General features: G+C 44.9%; 1 protein-coding gene across 5 annotated transcripts in view; it reads right to left on the reverse strand.

Annotated features, from left to right (window-relative positions):
* Positions 1-8,621, reverse strand: part of LOC129822836 (supervillin-like) — a 60,305-nt gene extending 51,684 nt beyond the window's left edge. For 4 of the 5 annotated variants that reach the window (XM_055881282.1, XM_055881281.1, XM_055881283.1 and 1 more), the window contains exons 1-2: positions 7,948-8,621; positions 1,996-2,059 (exon numbers count right to left, since the gene is read on the reverse strand). In XM_055881282.1, the coding sequence (XP_055737257.1) occupies positions 1,996-2,059; positions 7,948-8,011 (128 nt within the window). In that variant the 5' untranslated portion in view covers positions 8,012-8,621. The remainder of the gene's footprint in view (positions 1-1,995; positions 2,060-7,947) is intronic. The other variant, XM_055881284.1, reaches the window with a different exon arrangement.
* Positions 8,622-18,934: the final 10,313 nt, after the last annotated feature.

Genomic DNA, 18,934 nt, shown 5'->3' on the forward strand with positions numbered 1-18,934 from the left:
GCAATTGGCATGCTGACTACAGGAATGTTCACTAGAGCTGTTGCCAGATATGGTAGAGAAATGAACATTACATTAAGTTGCCTCCAACGTCATTTTAGACAATTTGACAGTACGTCCAAACGGCCTAACAACGCATAATCACGCCAGCCCAGGACCTCCACATCTGGCTTGTTCACCTGTGGGATCGTCAGACCAGCCACACGGACAGCTGATGAAACTGTGGGTTTGCACAAGCGAAGAATTTCTGCACAAACTGTCAAACCATCTCAGGGAAGCTCATCTGTGTGCTCATCATCCTCACCAGGGTCTTGACCTGACTGCAGTGGGAAAATGCTCACCTTCGATGGCCAAGCTGGAGACGTATGGGGTCATGTGGGCGAGTGGTTTGCTGATGTCAACATTGTGAACAGAGTGCCCCATGGTGGCGGTGGGGTTATGGTATGGGCAGGCATAAGCTACGGACAACAAACACAATTGCATTTTATCATCTATGGCAATATAATGCACAGAGATACTTTTACAAGATCCCGAGGCCCATTGTCGTGCAATTTGTCTGCCGCCATCACCCCATGCTTCAGCATGATAATGCACGGCCCCAGTTCGCAAGGACCTGTACACAATTTCTGGAAGCTGAAATTGTCCCAGTTTTTTCCATGGCCTGTGTGATTCCCCAGACAGCGTGTTCCAGTTTCCACCAATATCCAGCAACTTAGCACAGCCATTGAAGAGGAGTGGGACAACATTCCACAGGCCACATTCAATAGCCTGGTCAACTCTACGCGAAGGAGATGTGCCATGCTGCATGAGGCAAATGTTGGTCACACCAGATACTGACTGGTTATCTGATCCACACGCCGTCTTTTTTGTGTTAAAGGTGTCTGTAACCAACAGATGCATAGCTGTATTCCCAGTCATGTGAAATCCATAGATTAGGGCCTAATGAAATTATTTCAATTGACCGATTTTCTTATCTGTAACTCAGTAAAATATGTATATTTGTGTTCAGTGTAGAATAAATCACATCAAGGTCGTAGAATCTGTTGGTCTATTCACAGACTCAAATCTACAATATGCCACACTAAGAGCTGTTAGCAAAGCATTACAGTGGGAAAAGAACATTCTTGAGAAATATCCTGAGGGCTGTTTAATGGAGTGGGTTGGACATCTTCACCACAAACCAGTTCTGGTATGAAATATACCACTAGAATATCTGAGGGAAGGGACCGTTGGGATCTAGCTTATTACAGGGCTAAGAACACACGACACACCCATTCTTAAGTAATTCATCATTTGAGTAAATTATGACAAATATACCTTATTTGGGGGTAGCCTACAATTGATCATTCCTTAACTATGAATTCAACTGGACAACTAAATCACCCTCTTATACATAGAATGAGTAGACGTATAGAACTGTAAACGTATACTGTACTCTCATACTGTAAACATATAGAACTGTAAACATATACTGTACTCGTACTGTAAACATACTGTACTCGTACTGTAAACATACTGTACTCACTAAACGTATAGAACTATACACATATACTGTACTCACTGTAAACATACTGTAGTCATACTGTAAACATATAGAACTAAACATATACTGTAAACATACTGTACTCATACTGTAAACGTATAGAACTGTAAACATATACTGTACTCATACTGTAAACGTATAGGTGTGGATGGATGCTGTATGCAGAGCTGTGGAGTCATGAATGTTGGAGGGTGGAGTACTTGACACCAAGCCAAAACGTTGACACAACGCAATCACACTAATGCTGCAGTGGCGTTCACACTAGTGACCTTATCCTTCACTTTCTCACTTCGTTTGGACACTGTCCCAACAGGCCTGCTGCAGTATAACACACACACACACACGGCAGCATAGTGGTATACACAGGCTGAAGAGACTAATAGAAGTGCAATGGTACCATACACAGAACAGATACAGTACACAAATACTGATGATATGTGACAAAAACATCTTACCCGAGAGCCGTCTTCTGTAGAAGTCTTGCGTTTCCAAGTTTGATGGGGGTCTCACTCCCAAGTCCTACAGAAGGAGAGAAACCACAAACACAATCTTCATCAGTTGCGTGAGAGAAGAGTTGACAGGCAATTTTGAATGACCAAACTAATTGCACAGTTTTTAAATCAACAAAAACACAGTGGAAGGCAGAGTGTATGAGAGGCTTCTAAAAGGTCATCCAACAACATCTGAGGATGACTCGGCACGAAGCACATTAATCAAGTAGACTTACCACACCACTGGGGATATAAATTAATAACGTGAATAAATTGGAAAACAAAAACCTTTATTGAATCATGTTGAACAATAAAAGATGTGCAGCCTTAAGGTTGTAACAGTGAGAACAATGTAACGGCGTGTGTCTCAAATGGCCCTCTATAGTGCAATACTTTGGAGGGAAGAATTTGGAGGGAAGAATGGTGTTTATTTGAAGAAACCAGGTGACAGTTCAGACAGTGGTCTCACAGGACACACTGTAAATTGCACTATGGATCCATCTAAAGTGGCTTGGAGCTCACAGCTCAAGGCAATAGAGGATTGATTGCGTTGAGACGGACGCACGCTTTAAAGTCTGATCACACGTCAAGGTCGTCTGTGTGCATGTAGTGTGTGTTTAGTGTGTCTCTGCGCAAGTGCGCACGTGTGTGGCAGCGCCAGTGAGGCCTACCAATTCCACCCAGTAGAAGCCTCTCTCGGAGAGGCAGAATACAGAGGAGCGATATAAGCAACTCTAAAATGTAAAAACACGGGTGACTAAACCCTCACACACAGGTGACCGATGAGCCTTTTCTAGCTTGTCACCACACCACATTATGCTCAGCTAGCAGCGATGCGAAGACCGTCGTCAAGCTCTGCCCTAATAAAAAACACACAACCCTCAGAGTTCCTACGATGACAGCAGCAGCCTTGGACACATTCAACACAAAATCCTAGGCATAGGAAACTGTTTAATGTCAATGTTGCAGTACCACGGCCATCAAGACCGGTCGTGAATTTTCCTTGACATAAAACAGAGACCGTTAATGCCCATCTCCAGTCTATTAGCAGGCCGATTAGAAAATGGGTAGCTATTGTGAAGTAAACGGCACACCCTCCTCAGGAAAAACCAACCCGTATTACTGCAAAGTAAAAGCCTAATATAAAAGTGGGTGCTGGATGTTACCGTGCCCTTTTAAAGAACGCTCAATGCTTTGTAGAGTTCTAGACCTCAGTGTGGTTGGTTATAGAGCAGCTGTTCACTAGGTTCAACGCTGTGGGACGTTGCCGATAGAAAACGCCACAAATAGACCTGACATGGTTCATTAACATGTCAAGTAGAACAAACATGTGTCTCTAACATATCTGGATCTGAACGTTCCCACAACACTGTGCCCCTGGGTCATATTCACTGGGTGAATCTGGAGGTGAAAGAAACGCACGCGTTTAGACGAGGTGCTGGCTAGCGGAGTAGAACAGTTGAAAAAAAAAAAAAAAAAGGAGAGCCTCACACTCCTGGAGCGCAGACGAAATCATTTAATAACCAACGTTTCGACAGACAAGCGGTCTTCATCAGGGTATATCAACGTTAATGGGTTATTCAATTATTGCATCTGAGCTCCTAGAGTGTGCGGCTCTCCTTTTCTCTTTCATATTCACTGGGTACCAAATGGAAGAAAACTGACTGAAACACTACCTGAACAATAAGAAATACTTGTTTTGTTTCCGTTGCACAAGGTTTTGCTTTATTGTGCCCTAATGAATATGACCCTACTGACCGCGGACTAGGGCTGGACTGACTGACTGACTGACTCACTCAGTGGGACAGAGAGAGAACACATGTGTTTCCACTTTGCCTGCCAGCCCCCACCCCTAACCCCCCGCCATTCCAGATCTGTTAGTCCATATTAAGGATATTTGGATGATGTTTAAAATCCCCCCGCTTTGGGAAAACATCATTTGAGAAGGGAGGAGAAGAGTCCCTACGCCTAGATGTGTTTTGGTACGAGACTAGTATTATTTCAGCTGGGGAGTATCCGGTAAACACATACTAGCTCAGGCCTTAGCCACCCTCCTTACATCGTAGCCTACAGGTCATCTTACCAGCTGATAAAGTGACAGGGATAGCGTGATATCAGAGAAGGAAAACAACAATTTATGTAGGTACACCTCCACTAATCTTGTCTATCAATGTAGGCAAGAGAATTCAAATGGACTAATATAGATATTTGTCCTTACTGCCTACCACACAGTTAGCCTAGTTTCTGGTGTTCGTGCTGAATAGCCAACTCCTGCGGTCATTGACAAAGCTTGATAACGACCATAGGAATGGGCAAGACGGCACAAACAGATCGGGGATTAGCCTTTATAACCCAGTATCCCTGTAGCGCAAAACAACACGTAGCTGTTGAGGGCATAGTGCTAAAGGTGCTGGATGAGTCAACACGTTGAGCCCTACAGGGGGAATGGAGGACCAGCCGATCAGAAGCAGCCCTACGCAATAGAGCAGAGGAACCCTTACAGAAAGGAGGGTGCTTCCTGCATTACACGTTCCACACACAGGCATAAAACCACTACAATGATCACAGATGTCCCAAACCCTTTGGTGTTAAAAGAACGTGAAACATTCTTCACACATGTAGACTGAGCTATTAAAAGCATGTGTCAAACACAAGGCCCGCGGGCCGAATCCGTGACACATTTCTATCCGTGCCGCACAATGATTTGGGTTCGTCAAGTCATTCTTGGCCCGCTTCCATACCGCCCACGATGCACTGCACTACAAGTCACAGTAAGCACTGCCAACATTGCCACACACCCCTCCTCCCAGACCCATCCAGTGCGCTGTATCATGTCATCACTAAATGGCATCTTCTACCGGACCGAAAGTTTAAACGTGTTGTAAGCGAAACGTCCATGCAAAGTTTGGGTTCCAATGGGTCAATGCTGTAGCCTACAGAAAATGTAATCTTGGTTGTCAATAAGTTAGAAGTGTGGGTATAAATTACTACTAAAGGACAATAGGACACACAAGCGAGTATAAATGAGTCAACAGCGGAGTCATCTACTTCATGAAGTTACAGCATGATGCATTTGTGTCGGTGAATTCAACATCAATTGCACTGCTTTCGTGTTACCAGGTAACTTGACAGAGCACTCTTATAGCAACGAACTGGGGAATAGTCACAGGGTATGAATGAGCCAATTGGAAGATGGGGGTGATTAGGTATGAGGGGTATGAGCCATGATGGCTATGACCCATGACGGGTATGACAACCAGATTAGGAATGTAGCCACGACACCGGGTTTAAACACCCCTACTCTTACGATAAGTGCCCTGGGATCTTCAGTGACCACAGAGAGTCAGGACACCCGTTTAACATCCCATCCGAAAGACAGCACCCTACACAGGGCAATGTCCCTAATCACTGATTTTAGGCATTGGGATACATTCTTTTTAATAGAGGAAAGAGTGCGTCCTACTGGCCCTCCAACACAGCTTCCAGCAGCATCTGGTCTCCCATCCAGAACTGCTTAGCTTCAGAGGCAAGTCAGCAGCGGGATGCAGGGTGGTATGCTGCTTTCATGTGTCCCATTTACAGCGCACAGCAGAGGGATAGTGTCCAGGCACATGTCACAGTCCTAGCCAGGCTACTAAAATGTTGCAGTCTGGTCTTCAGTTTCTAAAGCTTGCCAATGAATAACCAAAAAACAAAAAACTTGCAAAAAAATTAAATAAATAAAATATATAGGCCTATTACAGCAACATTAGAGCAGTAGCCTAGGCTGACTACTCAACTAGGCCTAAGACATTGTGAGTGCACCATACAACAATGCTGCAGTCCACCACACTGGTGATCCACGCAATGCAAAGAAAAGAGGTTACAACGTAGCTGCGTTTTTGGTATTTACAGTTATTAAAACACTTTTTGATTAAGGTGGACAAATTATTTATCTGGTTTTAATATGTTAAAATGCCATATAGAGCATCCTATGTACATAAGTGGACATTATAAAAAAGGCCATTTCCCCCCCACCCCCCTCTAATAAAACAGCCAGTTTGAGCCAGTTGTACATAAGTGTTATGTAAAAACAAACATAGGCCATGTCTGGCCCAAAAATTAGTTGTATTTTTTCCAATATGGCCAGTGTGCTGATTGAGTTTGATACCCCTGTCGTAAAGTGAAACATGGGGATCAAGTGCTTTCATTCATCAATGAAGGGGTCTAATCCTGGATGTTCTAGCAGTGGTTTGTTTCATGATAAACATACTGTATGTCACTATGAGAGCGAAATGACCGTTTACTGTTCCGAGTAAGTTCTTTCTCCTTGTCATTTACAGACTTAATACTACAGGTTCTATACACAAGTACTAATACTTGGAGAAGGCAATAAAACCACATGGGGCTGATCAATTAAGTGTGTGCAGAAATGACCATTCAAGAGCATATGTCCCTGTTTAGAGGGGATTACCCTGAGCAGAGCAGCCCCGAACTAGAGAGCCCAAAAAGAAATGTCACTAAAACGACGACGGGATCACTTACATCACAACTCTTACCACCCCCATCTTCTACCACACACACACACACACACACACACACACACACTGACCTCCCTCAGCATCAGAGATAAAGTAAGGGAAGGGTTTAGTTTAGATTTATAAATACTAGGAGCGGTAGCTAAGTCAGGTGAGCCTGAGACAATCAAAGCCTTAAACCCCTTAGCCTACGGTAGATACTAATACTGTATGCCAATCAAGACAATGGATGGCTAACCAAGCCTAGTCTCATTTAATTCGCAAGAACATTGCACTTGTATTATTATTTTTTAAATTGAACCTTTATTAGCCATGGTGGACTCGTTAGTGGTGCGCTAGTAGTCAAAAGTAGTCAAAAGTATTGGTCTGGACACTGCTGTGTGTCAAATTTATGCTAATAACACACACATCAACCCTCCAGACCCCAGTTGTGTCCCAAATGCACCCTATTCCCTAGTGCACTGCTTTTGACCATAGGCCAAACGTGCACTATGCAGGGAATAGGGTGCCATTTGGGATACAGATTCTTCTACTGGGTTGTAATGGCTGGGAACCAATGGTGTTGGGGCACCAGGAACACCTGTTGTGAATTCTCAGCCAGTTAACCAAGCAGAACCACCACTCAACACCCAGTTCCACTCTCTGGACGGATTACTGAGAGTGGGAATTGTGTACAATTGTGAGAATGAGAAACATAGGCCACACACACAGAGTTCTTGTCACACAGTCTGACGCAAACACACTCAGGCATGTGCAACTAACTACACACAAGAAAACATAATATCTCTGACATAACTGTCCAAATAAACTGGAGACAGAAAGTAGAGCCCAGAAATAACTCTCCCTCCTCCTGCAGTCAGAGAGAGTCCCTTATCAACTGTTACGTCCTTGGAGGCTACAGCTGCAGACAACGCAAGGACAACTGGAATCGGGGCCAGTTAAGAGACAATTTGCCTCACTTTCCTTAGCCTACAGCCCCATCCTCCTCCTATCCCCAGACCCAAAGCCCCATCCTCAGTCCCAGACCCAAAGCCCCATCCTCAGTCCCAGACCCAAAGCCCCATCCTCAGTCCCAGACCCAAAGCCCCATCCTCAGTCCCAGACCCAAAGCCCCATCCTCAGTCCCAGACCCAAAGCCCCATCCTCAGTCCCAGACCCAAAGCCCCATCCTCAGTCCCAGACCCAAAGCCCCATCCTCAGTCCCAGACCCAAAGCCCCATCCTCAGTCCCAGACCCAAAGCCCCATCCTCAGTCCCAGACCCAAAGCCCCATCCTCAGTCCCAGACCCAAAGCCCCATCCTCAGTCCCAGACCCAAAGCCCCATCCTCAGTCCCAGACCCAAAGCCCTATCCTCAGTCCCAGACCCAAAGCCCTATCCTCAGCACCAGCTCCATCTTACCTTGTCTGCAGAACTTGACATGGCTCAGGTAGTTTGAGATCCACGGGTTTGCGTTCCGATACATTCTTGCAAGACCAGGTAGGTACAGAGGACAGATAGAAGAGAGGGATAGAGAAAGAGAGCAGCGCTGAGGTCCGACCCGCAGGCAGGCAACTGACTGCAAGGTGATGCAGAGAAACAAAAAACGCAGTCAGTCGGTGCCCCGGGACGAGCTGCCCTCAGCACAGAGAGAGAGAGAGAGAGAGAGAGAGAGGCAGAAGGAGAAGGGAGGGAGGACCCAGAGTCAGGTAGCGATAGAGAAAGAGGGACAGGGAGAGAAAGAGGAGAGTGAGGGAGCTGATTCCCGATCAGCAGTAGTAGCGCGTGGTAGAGGCTGCAGTGCAGTGTTGGTTCTCTCTGTGCAGTCAGAGTGGAGCAGAGTCTCTAAACAGCTCCCCTCTAGTCTCCAGCAGTAACGCTAATAGCAAACTGGCTAACGGCTAATACTAAACAGACATCCCCTGCCTTCCTCCAGTGCAGCCTAACTAAAGCTGCTCAGTACCTGCTAATCTGATTACAGGCAAGAAATGAGCTAGGCCCCATGGCTATGCTCACAGATTGGACCCGAGAGGCTGGGTGTCCCTCTATCTCCTGCAGACAGACTCAGAGAAAGGTATATACTGTAGAGTGGAAGTACTGAGAATGTGCTGCTGTGTTCCCTTGGCCCAGTGACAAGGCAGCAGTGGGACGCTACAGAGCAAGGGGAGGGCGAGAGAGAGAGATGAGAAGACAAAATTACAGTCTCAGCTAGATGATAAATTCCACTCATCTCTCAGTGGTGACAAAACGAAGGAGCAGAGAGAGAGAGAGCTAGCGAGCGAGCAAAGGAAAGGGAGATGGAGAGGCTAAGAGAGAGAGACGGAAGGTGAGAGGGGCAGAGAGAATCTGAAATTGGCGATTATGGAGCTCCAGTCATGGGATTGTCCATCTGACTAACCGTATCATTATGGTAAATCTATATAGTGTTAGAGATCACAGAAAGTGAATGAGATCGTGTAGTCAGAGGGATAGAGAGGATACAAGTTCAGACATGCAGATTTACACTGAGGGTACACACACAGGGAGACAGACAATTACTTTGATTCCTCAGCCAATAAATGATGTCACCAACCCAACACTGCAGTAGCAGTGTCCAAACACATCCTACTTGAACCCAGGTGTGACGTCAGATCAGTTTATTAGAGGTGGCAGGTTTGGACTCTTCCCTCGCCCTCCGTGGTGAGCTCCTCTGGTCTGGGCACACCAACACACTCACTGCTAAGTAACACGGCAGGTGAGACAGCTATACGTTTGTCTGTAGTCTACTATACACTAATAACAGCATTAACCGCAATAAGAGATTCCATCTGACCAACACTGCCTACCTTGGAGACCCAACGTGGGAATTTATTTTTAGATAATTATCAGTTATATTCTAATATGTAGATTGAAATACAAAGCATTGAAACCAATTAGTTGTGGAAATACTTAGAGAAACATGTCTCCTACACAACAAGCATGTTCTTGAATGGGTGACACATTATAGCTCTCTACTGTCCCTAGTGGCAGCTCAGCCATAGGATAACCATAACCACCGCAAACCCATCCTCACTCTTAACATTCATCCCCATATAGACAGAGGACTGGACTCTGTCACTGGAGGAATGCAGTGTTGAGTCTGGAGAGAAGCCTGGGAAGAAGCCGACATTGTGCTCTGCTCTGATGTTCATGCCTCTCCTGCTGGGTCCAGACCTGGGTTCTAATGTTACCGTTTACTTTCCAAAACGTTTAGTGTTTGATTGAGACTCTCTGGAGTGCCAGATAGGGCAGGGATTGCACTTTTGGGACTATACCATTGGCCCCATTACATCAGGTAATCTCAATCAAGTGCCGCTGAATTAATTCAAATAAAAAATCAAACACAGGTGTGGGTGGGTCACACAGAGGGGCTTGGTGGGGCTAACAGCCTAACAGAACAGGATACCAAAGCCTTTACACAGCCTGGAGGTGTGTTTTGTGTCATGGTCCTTTTGAAAAACAAATGATAGTGGGACTAAGCCCAAACCAGATGGGATGGCGTATCGCTGCAGAATGCTGTGGTAGCCATGCTGGTTATGTGTGCCTTGAATTTAAATCAATCACAGACAGCGTCACCAGCAAAGCACCCCCACACCTCCATCCTTCACGGTGGGAACACAACATGCAGAGATCATCCGTGCACCTACTCGGCGTCTCACAAAGACACTGCGGTTGGAACCAAAAATCTCACATTTGGACTCAGACAAAATAACAGATTTCCTCTGGTCTAATGTCCATTGCTTGTGCTTCTTGGCCCAAGCAGTCTCTTCTTCTTATTGGTGTCCTTTGGTAGTGGTTTCTTTGCAGCAATCGACCATGAAGGCCTGATTCACACAGTCTCCTCTGAACAGTTGATGTTGAGATGTGTCTGTTATATGTCCACTATAACTATTTTGACAATTGGATTGGTCCCCTCTACCACACGGAACCCCACTAATCTACCAACGAAAATGCACGGGGTGGCTAAAAACCGACATCCATCTTCTGCTAGCTTGCTACCCATGGCTCGGCTAGCTGTCTGAATTGCCATGACCCCAACCAACCTCACTACTCACTGGACCCTTATGATCACTTGGCTAAGCATGCCTCTCCTTAATGTCAATATGCCTTGTCCATTGCTGTTCTGGTTAGTGTTTATTGGCTTATTTCACTGTAGAGCCTCTAGCCCTGCTCATTATACCTTATACAACCTTTCAGTTCCACCACCCACATATGCGATAACATCACCTGGTTTCAATGATGTTTCTAGAGACAATATCTCTCTCATCATCACTCAATGCCTAGGTTTACCTCCACTGTATTCACATCCTACCATACCTTTGTCTGTACATTATGCCTTGAATCTATTTTATCGCCCCCAGAAACCTGCTCCTTTTATTCTGTTCCGGACGTCCTAGACGTCCAATTCTCATAGCTTTTAGCCGTGCCCTTATCCTACTCCTCCTCTGTTCCTCTGGCGATGTAGAGGTGAATCCAGGACCTGCAGTGCCTAGCTCCACTCCTATTCCCTAGGCGCTCTCTTTTGATGACTTCTGTAACCGTAAAAGCCTTGGTTTCATGCATGTTAACATTAGAAGCCTCCTCCCTAAGTTTGTTTTATTCACTGCTTTAGCACACTCTGCCATCCCGGATGTCTTAGCAGGGTCTGAATTCTGGGTTAGGAAGACCACCAATAACTCTGAAATCTCCATCCCTAACTACAACATTTTCAGACATGATAGAACAGCCAAAGGGAGCGGTGTTGCAATCTACTGCAGAGATAGCCTGCAGAGTTCTGTTTTACTATCCAGGTCTGTACCCAAACAATTTGAACTTCTACTTTTAAAACTCCACCTCTCTGAAAACAAGTCTCTCACCGTTGCCGCCTGCTATAGACCACCCTCTGCCCCCAGCTGTGCTCTGGATACCATATGTGAACTGATTGCCCCCCCCATCTATCTTCAGAGCTCGTGCTGCTAGGCGACCTAAACTGTGACATGCTTAACACCCCGGCCATCCTACAATCTAAGCTTGATGCCCTCAAACTCACACAAATTATCAATGAACCTACCAGGTACAACCCCAAAGCCGTAAACACGGGCACCCTCATAGATATCATCCTAACCAACTTGCCCTCTAAATTCACCTCTGCTGTTTTCAACCAAGATCTCAGCGATCACTGCCTCATTGTCTGCATCCGTAATGGGTCAGCGGTCAAACGACCTCCACTCATCACTATCAATCGCTCCCTGAAACACTTCAACGAGCAGGCCTTTCTAATCGACCTGGCCCGAGTATCCTGGAAGGAAATTGACCTCAACCCATCAGTAGAAGATGCCTGGGTATTCTTTAAAAATGCCTTCCTCACCATCTTAAAATAAGCATGCCCCATTCAAAAAATGTAGAACCAGGAACAGATACAGCCCTTGGTTCTCTCCAGACCTGACTGCCCTGAACCAACACAAAAACATCCTGAGGCGTACTGCATTAGCGTCGAACAGCCCCCGTGAAATGCAACTTTTCAGGGAAGTTAGAAACGAATATACACAGGCAGTTAGAAAATTCAAGGCTAGCTTTTTCAAGCAGAAATGTGCGTCCTGCAACACTAACTCAAAAAAGTTCTGGGAAATTGTAAAGTCCATGGAGAATAAGAGCACCTCCTCCCAGCTGCCCACTGCACTGAGGCTAGGAAACACTGTCACCACCGATAAATCCACTATAATTGAGAATTTCAATAAGCATTTTTCTACGGCTGGCCATGCTTTTCCACCTGGCTACCCCTACCCCGGTCAACAGCACTGCACCCCCCACAGCAACTCGCCCAAGCCTTCCCCATTTCTCCTTCTCCCAAATCCAGTCAGCTGATGTTCTGAAAGAGCTGCAAAATCTGGACCCCCAAAAATCAGCTGGGCTAGACAATCTGGAACCTCTCTAAAATGATCTGCCGAAATTGTTGCAACCCCTATTACTAGCCTGTTCAATCTCTCTTTCGTGTCGTCTGAGATTCCCAAAGATTGGAAAGCAGCTGCGGTCATCCCCCTCTTCAAAGGGGGGGACACTCTTGACCCAAACTGCTACAGACCTATATTTATCCTACCCTTCCTTTAAAAAAAATAGATATATATTTTACCCCCTTTTCTCCCCAATTTTTGTGGTATCCAATCGCTAGTAATTACTATCTTGTCTCATCGCTACAACTCCCGTACGGGCTCGGGAGAGACGAAGGTTGAAAGCCATGCGTCCTCCAAAGCACAACCCAACCAAGCCGCACTGCTTCTTTAACACAGCGCGCCTCCAACCCGGAAGCCAGCCGCACCAATGTGTCGGAGGAAACACCGTGCACCCGGCCCCCTTGGTTAGCGCGCACTGCGCCCGGCCCGCCACAGGAGTCGCTGGAGCGCGATGAGACAAGGATATCCCTACCGGCCAAACCCTCCCTAACCCGGACGACGCTAGGCCAATTCCCAACCCTCCCGGTCGCGGCCGGCTGTGACAGAGCCTGGGCGTTTTCTACAATGTAGAATATAGTACAAATAAAGAAAAACCCTTGAATGAGTAGGTGTGTCAATTTGACGGGTACTATACAGTATATATATATTTTTTTAAACGTTATGAATATTGCTAGCAACAGAACAAACATGTTGAATTACATACAAATATTTTTTCTACTGTAGGTAATGTCAACTTTATTCCTCAACTCCTAATATTGAGCCAATGGTCGCGGTTGCATGCATCAACCAATGGTTGTGTGCCACGTCATCGACTGTGCCTTTCAGGAACCAGATTGCTATAACATATGCTGGTAGCTCATACATAAAATACCTATCCATGCGTTGTAAGATCTTGCATGCGTCAGCAACGCCTGGGCAGAGGAATGCAGCCATAGGCTTTAAAAAGGCATCCGCGTGTGCCGCTGGTTGCTAGGAAGCTTTGACTGAATGAATTTGCCAACCTTTATTTAGCTATTAGCAGAAACGTGTTCGAGTTAGCTTTTTATCTAATAGGCTACGTTAAAAGTTCAGACTTCCTCTTCTAAGGGTGACAGGTACCCTAGTGGCTAGAGTGTTGGGCCACTAACCAAAAGGTCGCTAGTTTGAATACCAAAGCCAACAAGGGGAAAAAGATGATGTCCCCTTAAGCAAGGCACTTAAACCTAATTTGCTCTAGGGACGCTATACTATTACGGCATTTCACTGCACCTATCCAGATATGGTGGGGGTCTCTGGGTCGCCGGTTTGCCTGGAAGGGGGTCCCTGGGCTAGAAGGTTGAAGGCCCCTGCTGTACTAGCTCTATGATTACAAATGCAGTTTGGAATCAGAGGCAGTCAACTAGCCCATTCCCAGATCTGTTTGTGCTGTTTAGTCACAACATGACAATGCATGAGCATAGGAATTGGCAAGACTGTACAAAACAGACCAAGCTAACACTTACCAGTATTTATGCACACACGCACAAGTATCTGGTAACCAGTCCTGTGGTCCAATGGAGAGGCACTAACTTGTAATTACATGCCTGGCTGCTGATATGGGGACAGTCAAACATTGTTGCTCCGCATTATGCAGGATTACACTCAAAAAGGTAACCAATCTGGCAACTGCATCTGCAAAACAAATCTTCAAGGTAAACCACTAGAGATTAATGTTATAACCTTTTCAGACATATGGAATGTGTTGCCTTGAAAGCGTCTCGGCTATGGCATGTTTGTTTGTCTGAAGAGTACACGAAGGCTTTTTAAATGCAAACACGAAACCGTCTCTGGATATGGTGCCACTGAATGGGCCTTTTATTTGTCTAAAAGGAATGCCGCTTCTGAAGCGGGACCATCGTCAATCACTAAGCAACCAGAACTGTCAATCAAATAATCTTGAGTTACCTGTGTGCAACCACTCTTTAATAAAAAAGTATATTAAAATTCATTTGTTGTTGTCGGGGAAACAAAACCAAACATTCTATGCCGAAGCAGAATTCTACTGTCTGAAAAATGTAGAGGCGCATGATGCTGCACATTTTTTGTTGTTGTCTGAAAGGTTATAATCCTCTCTAATAATATCTTCTAAAAAAAAAAACTGTCATTTAATCTTTGTTAGTACGGTTACTGATAAGGAGACGAGAGGGAGGAAAAGTTTATAATACTAAACAAACACCAGTAATTTGACAAATTCTGAATTTGATCAGTACTGAAAAGCCAGCTCTGAGACAATCCAAGCAAATCACTTTTTTTGGATGGTGAACAAAAACAGGCCAACGATGAGACCTCGATCATCGTAACAGCAGCATGTCCACACCTCCCCACCAATTATACACAACACAGATGCCTGGGTGTCAAATTAATTCAACATAAGAATTGAATTACTGTATACAAACACTTAAGACATCCAGTGACCGCAATAGCACTTTAAATGACCCCAGCGTCTCTCCTCAAGCCCGTTGATAGAGTGTGTATGTGTGCGTGACGTGGAGAAGGAGAGCAGGAAACGTTAGCAGGTTTCTCTCAAAATCCGGGCCCAGAACTCAACCTCTCAACCTAGGCCTCCCCCTCAGAAATAAAGCCCAGATTTACTGTTTCTCCCACAGGAAATACTGTATATCCCTCTCTTCTGGCAAATTAACTATGGAGGGGTCCAGCACGTTTGGCCATGTTGTCTCTACAGACACATAGCAGTGCTCAGCCCAGAGTCCATCGCTCAAACAGAACCATAAACGTATACAGAAGGTAGGCATAGCATGAAGAGGTAAAGGTAGTGTTCCCCTTTAACTTAGCTGCCACTGCAAAAAAAGATATATATATATTTTTCTGCTGAGACTGCTTTTAAAGGGATAGCGCAACATTTTTGTAATTATCCCACTTTCTGCTCTCATGGATTCCATTTTTAGTTCCCTGCATGCAATTTGAAGGAAGTTGCTAACTAGCATTAGCGCAATTGCTAACTAGGGTTACCATGCTAGCGGTTCTTGTAGACTTCCAGTTATTGCCCACCTTCAAGTTCATTCCAACTGCACACAGAGAAATAAAAATGTTAACCGTGAGTTGATCGGACTCTGGGTAAGAAGAAAAAGGGCTCGATTGCCAAAAGTTATCCACTTCATAGGGAATAGGGTGCCATTAGGGACAGTCCACATGGGGAAGTATTTGGGAGTGCTACATTTCCTCTGACACTTGTAGAAGGACCAAAGGTCTAAATTTACTGTCCCAGTTTGCTGTCATAACAGTCATTGGTCCTTGGACAGTCAGAAGTGCACAAGGTCAGACACATTCCCTTCATAACACGCATGCACTCTGACACACTGGAAGATAGGTTGGCCTTGTTTGTAGCCAGCTCACTCTGTTCAATCTACCCTAATAAGGTGAGGTGTTAGCTGAGTGGCTGGGCAGCAGAGGTCACCGACTGGGTATTTACCGTCACAGTTCACTGGCTGGTACCCAGGCCTGGTCTGGACTTACCCAGACCATCTCTATTGGGACCAAGGCCAGTAATACCCAAGAACAATGTGTATCAGTCCAAAAGACCAGACCATGGCAATGTCCAAGGCAGTACACACAAACTTCAAACTTTCCAAACAGATCCTGGCCTCAGCTTACTGTACAAGCCTTTTCTCAGATACAACTGCCACAAATAGGAGGACCAAGATAACTTAGTCCAACTCCATCCGTAAACACTAGCTAGCTCTGCCCTGTTGCCCCACCCCTTGACAGACTTACCCAAGATAACCCAGATAAAAGCGTCCCTAAGAAGTGGCTCTCAATGGCTCAAGGTGGAATGCTCTTTAGAGATCACTAACAATGTGTGCCGACTACCCCCACAGTGTTGGTCAACAGCGTGCAGCTCGAGAGTTGAAACCCGCCATGAGATTTGAATTTACTGTAGACCCTGAGAGAAATATTTCCATAGAAAGAGAGAAAAAGGTGGAATGCAACCACCAGCAAAAGAATACTTCACCAAACCCATTTTTTATTATTATTTTTACGCCTGTTTTCTTCACCAATTTCGATCTCGTCTCGTCACTGAAACTCCCCAACGGGTCCTCCAAAATGACCCGCCCTACCACGCCGCTTAACCCGGAAGCCAACCACACCAACAAAGCTGGGTCTGTACTGACACCTCTAGCATTGCGCCGCAGTGCCTTAGATCACTGCGCCACTCGGGAGGCCCCCACCGATCCCATTTGCCAAAGCATTCCTGGTGTTCTTCCCATTCCATTCCCACCCGGCAATCTTCCCAGGAACTGTCATCCCTTTTTGTTTAGTGTATGGGAAAAGCTGGGACTAGGACAGGTGCCGATTTTGGAACCCTTTACTTAGTATCTTTAATTTTGCAGCCACTGGTCAGCCAGAATCAAGGCCATAACAGTCAAAAGGTATGCCAGCAGGTAGGAGGTTGTGCCATTGGAAGACAAATCGACTGAAACACCAGAAGATTCTGCTGGCCAAGACCGAGAAGCTGTACCTATTCCCAGAGAAATGGTGGAAACTCAATACACAAAAGGAAAGGTTTTAGGGTAGATGCCAGAATAGTACACTAATATACCAGAAAGTCGGCATATTTCATATCCCCATGAACCTCTGACCGGTTACTTTGACACTATTTACTCAGCTCTCTTCCTATGGCGTTAAATAACCATAAAAAAAAAGGGAAGGGCCATACTAATTCAATGGGATGTAGGGCACAATAAGTTACACCAATTTAAAATGGAGAGCTCAAATAAAGCTCCATTGGAACGTAGACATGTTCCCAATTCCAGTCCTCCTCTCCCTGTCTGTTCCTAGACCTTTCTCCCTTTTCTCTCCTTGTTTGTTTCTCGAATGAATCCTCCTTTAAAAGCCCTGTGCAGCTGGTGAAACTTAGATGTATTTTTATTTTTATAGAATCACACAGTACATTCCAAATTCCAAATGACTCTAAACAGTGCAGCCATGACCCAATCAACACATATCTGGTAAGGGTCTGTTCCATTTATAAGCAGCAGGGCTGACAGTTCTGATGTTACTGTTAGTACTGGAATAAGTGCTACCAGACAGGAGGCTAAACCCCAGGGGATCCTGGATACAGAGATAGATCACGCACACTGGAAGGCCCTTCCTCGGAGCTCTGCTCTCTCCCTCCACACCTGTAGGAAAATGTATCCTAGCTTCCCGAGACTGTCCAATCTCCCTCTCTGTGTGTGTGGTGACTATCGGAGTCAGTTGTCTGTGCTATGGCTTACATGCCATTTAAATCAGTCTACGACAATTGTGTGTGTGCACGCATGTGTGCCACAGCTGTTTATAGATCCCTCTATACATCATCGCTGCTGTCTACAAGAATACAGTATGACCGCTCCCCTCAGCTATTCTACACAGCGCAATGTTGACACTTCTGCTGTTCTACGCAACCTTACAGTCCAAATGTCACCAATATGTTTCAAATCACAACACACTCACATTGATATCTTAGATTACAAACAGCTCAGTGTAACAAGCACATATGAAGTGTGTTCTACCCTCTCGTGGCTTTGAGTCTCTGACTCTTGTCAAGGAGTGAAATTTAAGTTACAAGCAAAGGACTTTGCTGATAACTACGTTGAGGAAAATTGTACTTACTATGCCTGTGACATGTGGTTGTCCCACCTAGCTATCTTAAGATGAAAAAGCTAAGTCGCTCTGAATAAGAGTGTCTGCTGAATTACTAACATGTAAATGTAGGTCAGAAAGCACAAATAAGGTACAGGTAATTAGGTGTCATGCTATGGGAGGCTAAAAGTCAAAAATTGGTTAGAATAAATTATATACACACACATACAGTTGAAGTTTACATACACCTTAGCCAAATACATTTAAAACTCAGTTTTTCACAATTCCTGATATTTAATCCTGGTAAAAAATTCCTTGTTTTAGGTCATTTAAGATCACCACTTTATTTTAAGAATGTGAAATGTCAGAATAATAGAGAATTATTTATTATTCCAGCTTTTATTTCTTTCATCACATTCATAGTGGGTCAGAAGTTTACATACACTCAATTAGTATTTGGTAGCATTGCCTTTAAATTGTTTCACTTGGGTCAAATGTTTCAGGTAGCCTTCCACAAGCTTCCCACAATAAGTTGGGTGAATTTTGGCCCATTCCTCCTGACAGAGCTGGTGTAACAGAGAATGATTTATTTCAGCTTTTATTTCTTTCATCACATTCCCAGTGGGTCAGACGTTTACATACTATTTGAGTGTATTTGGTAGCATTGCCTCATGAAGCTGGTTGAGAGAATGCCAAGGGTGTGCAAAGCTGTCATCAAGGCAAAGGGTGGCTACTTTGAAGAATCTCAAATTTGTTTAACACTTTTTTGTTACTACATGATTCCATATGTGTTATTTCATAGTTTTGATGTCTTCACTATTTTTCTACAATGTAGAAAACTAAAAATAAATAAAAACTATTGG

This window comes from Salvelinus fontinalis, chromosome 25 (genome assembly GCF_029448725.1).
Source record: "Salvelinus fontinalis isolate EN_2023a chromosome 25, ASM2944872v1, whole genome shotgun sequence".
Lineage (NCBI taxonomy): Eukaryota > Metazoa > Chordata > Actinopteri > Salmoniformes > Salmonidae > Salvelinus > Salvelinus fontinalis.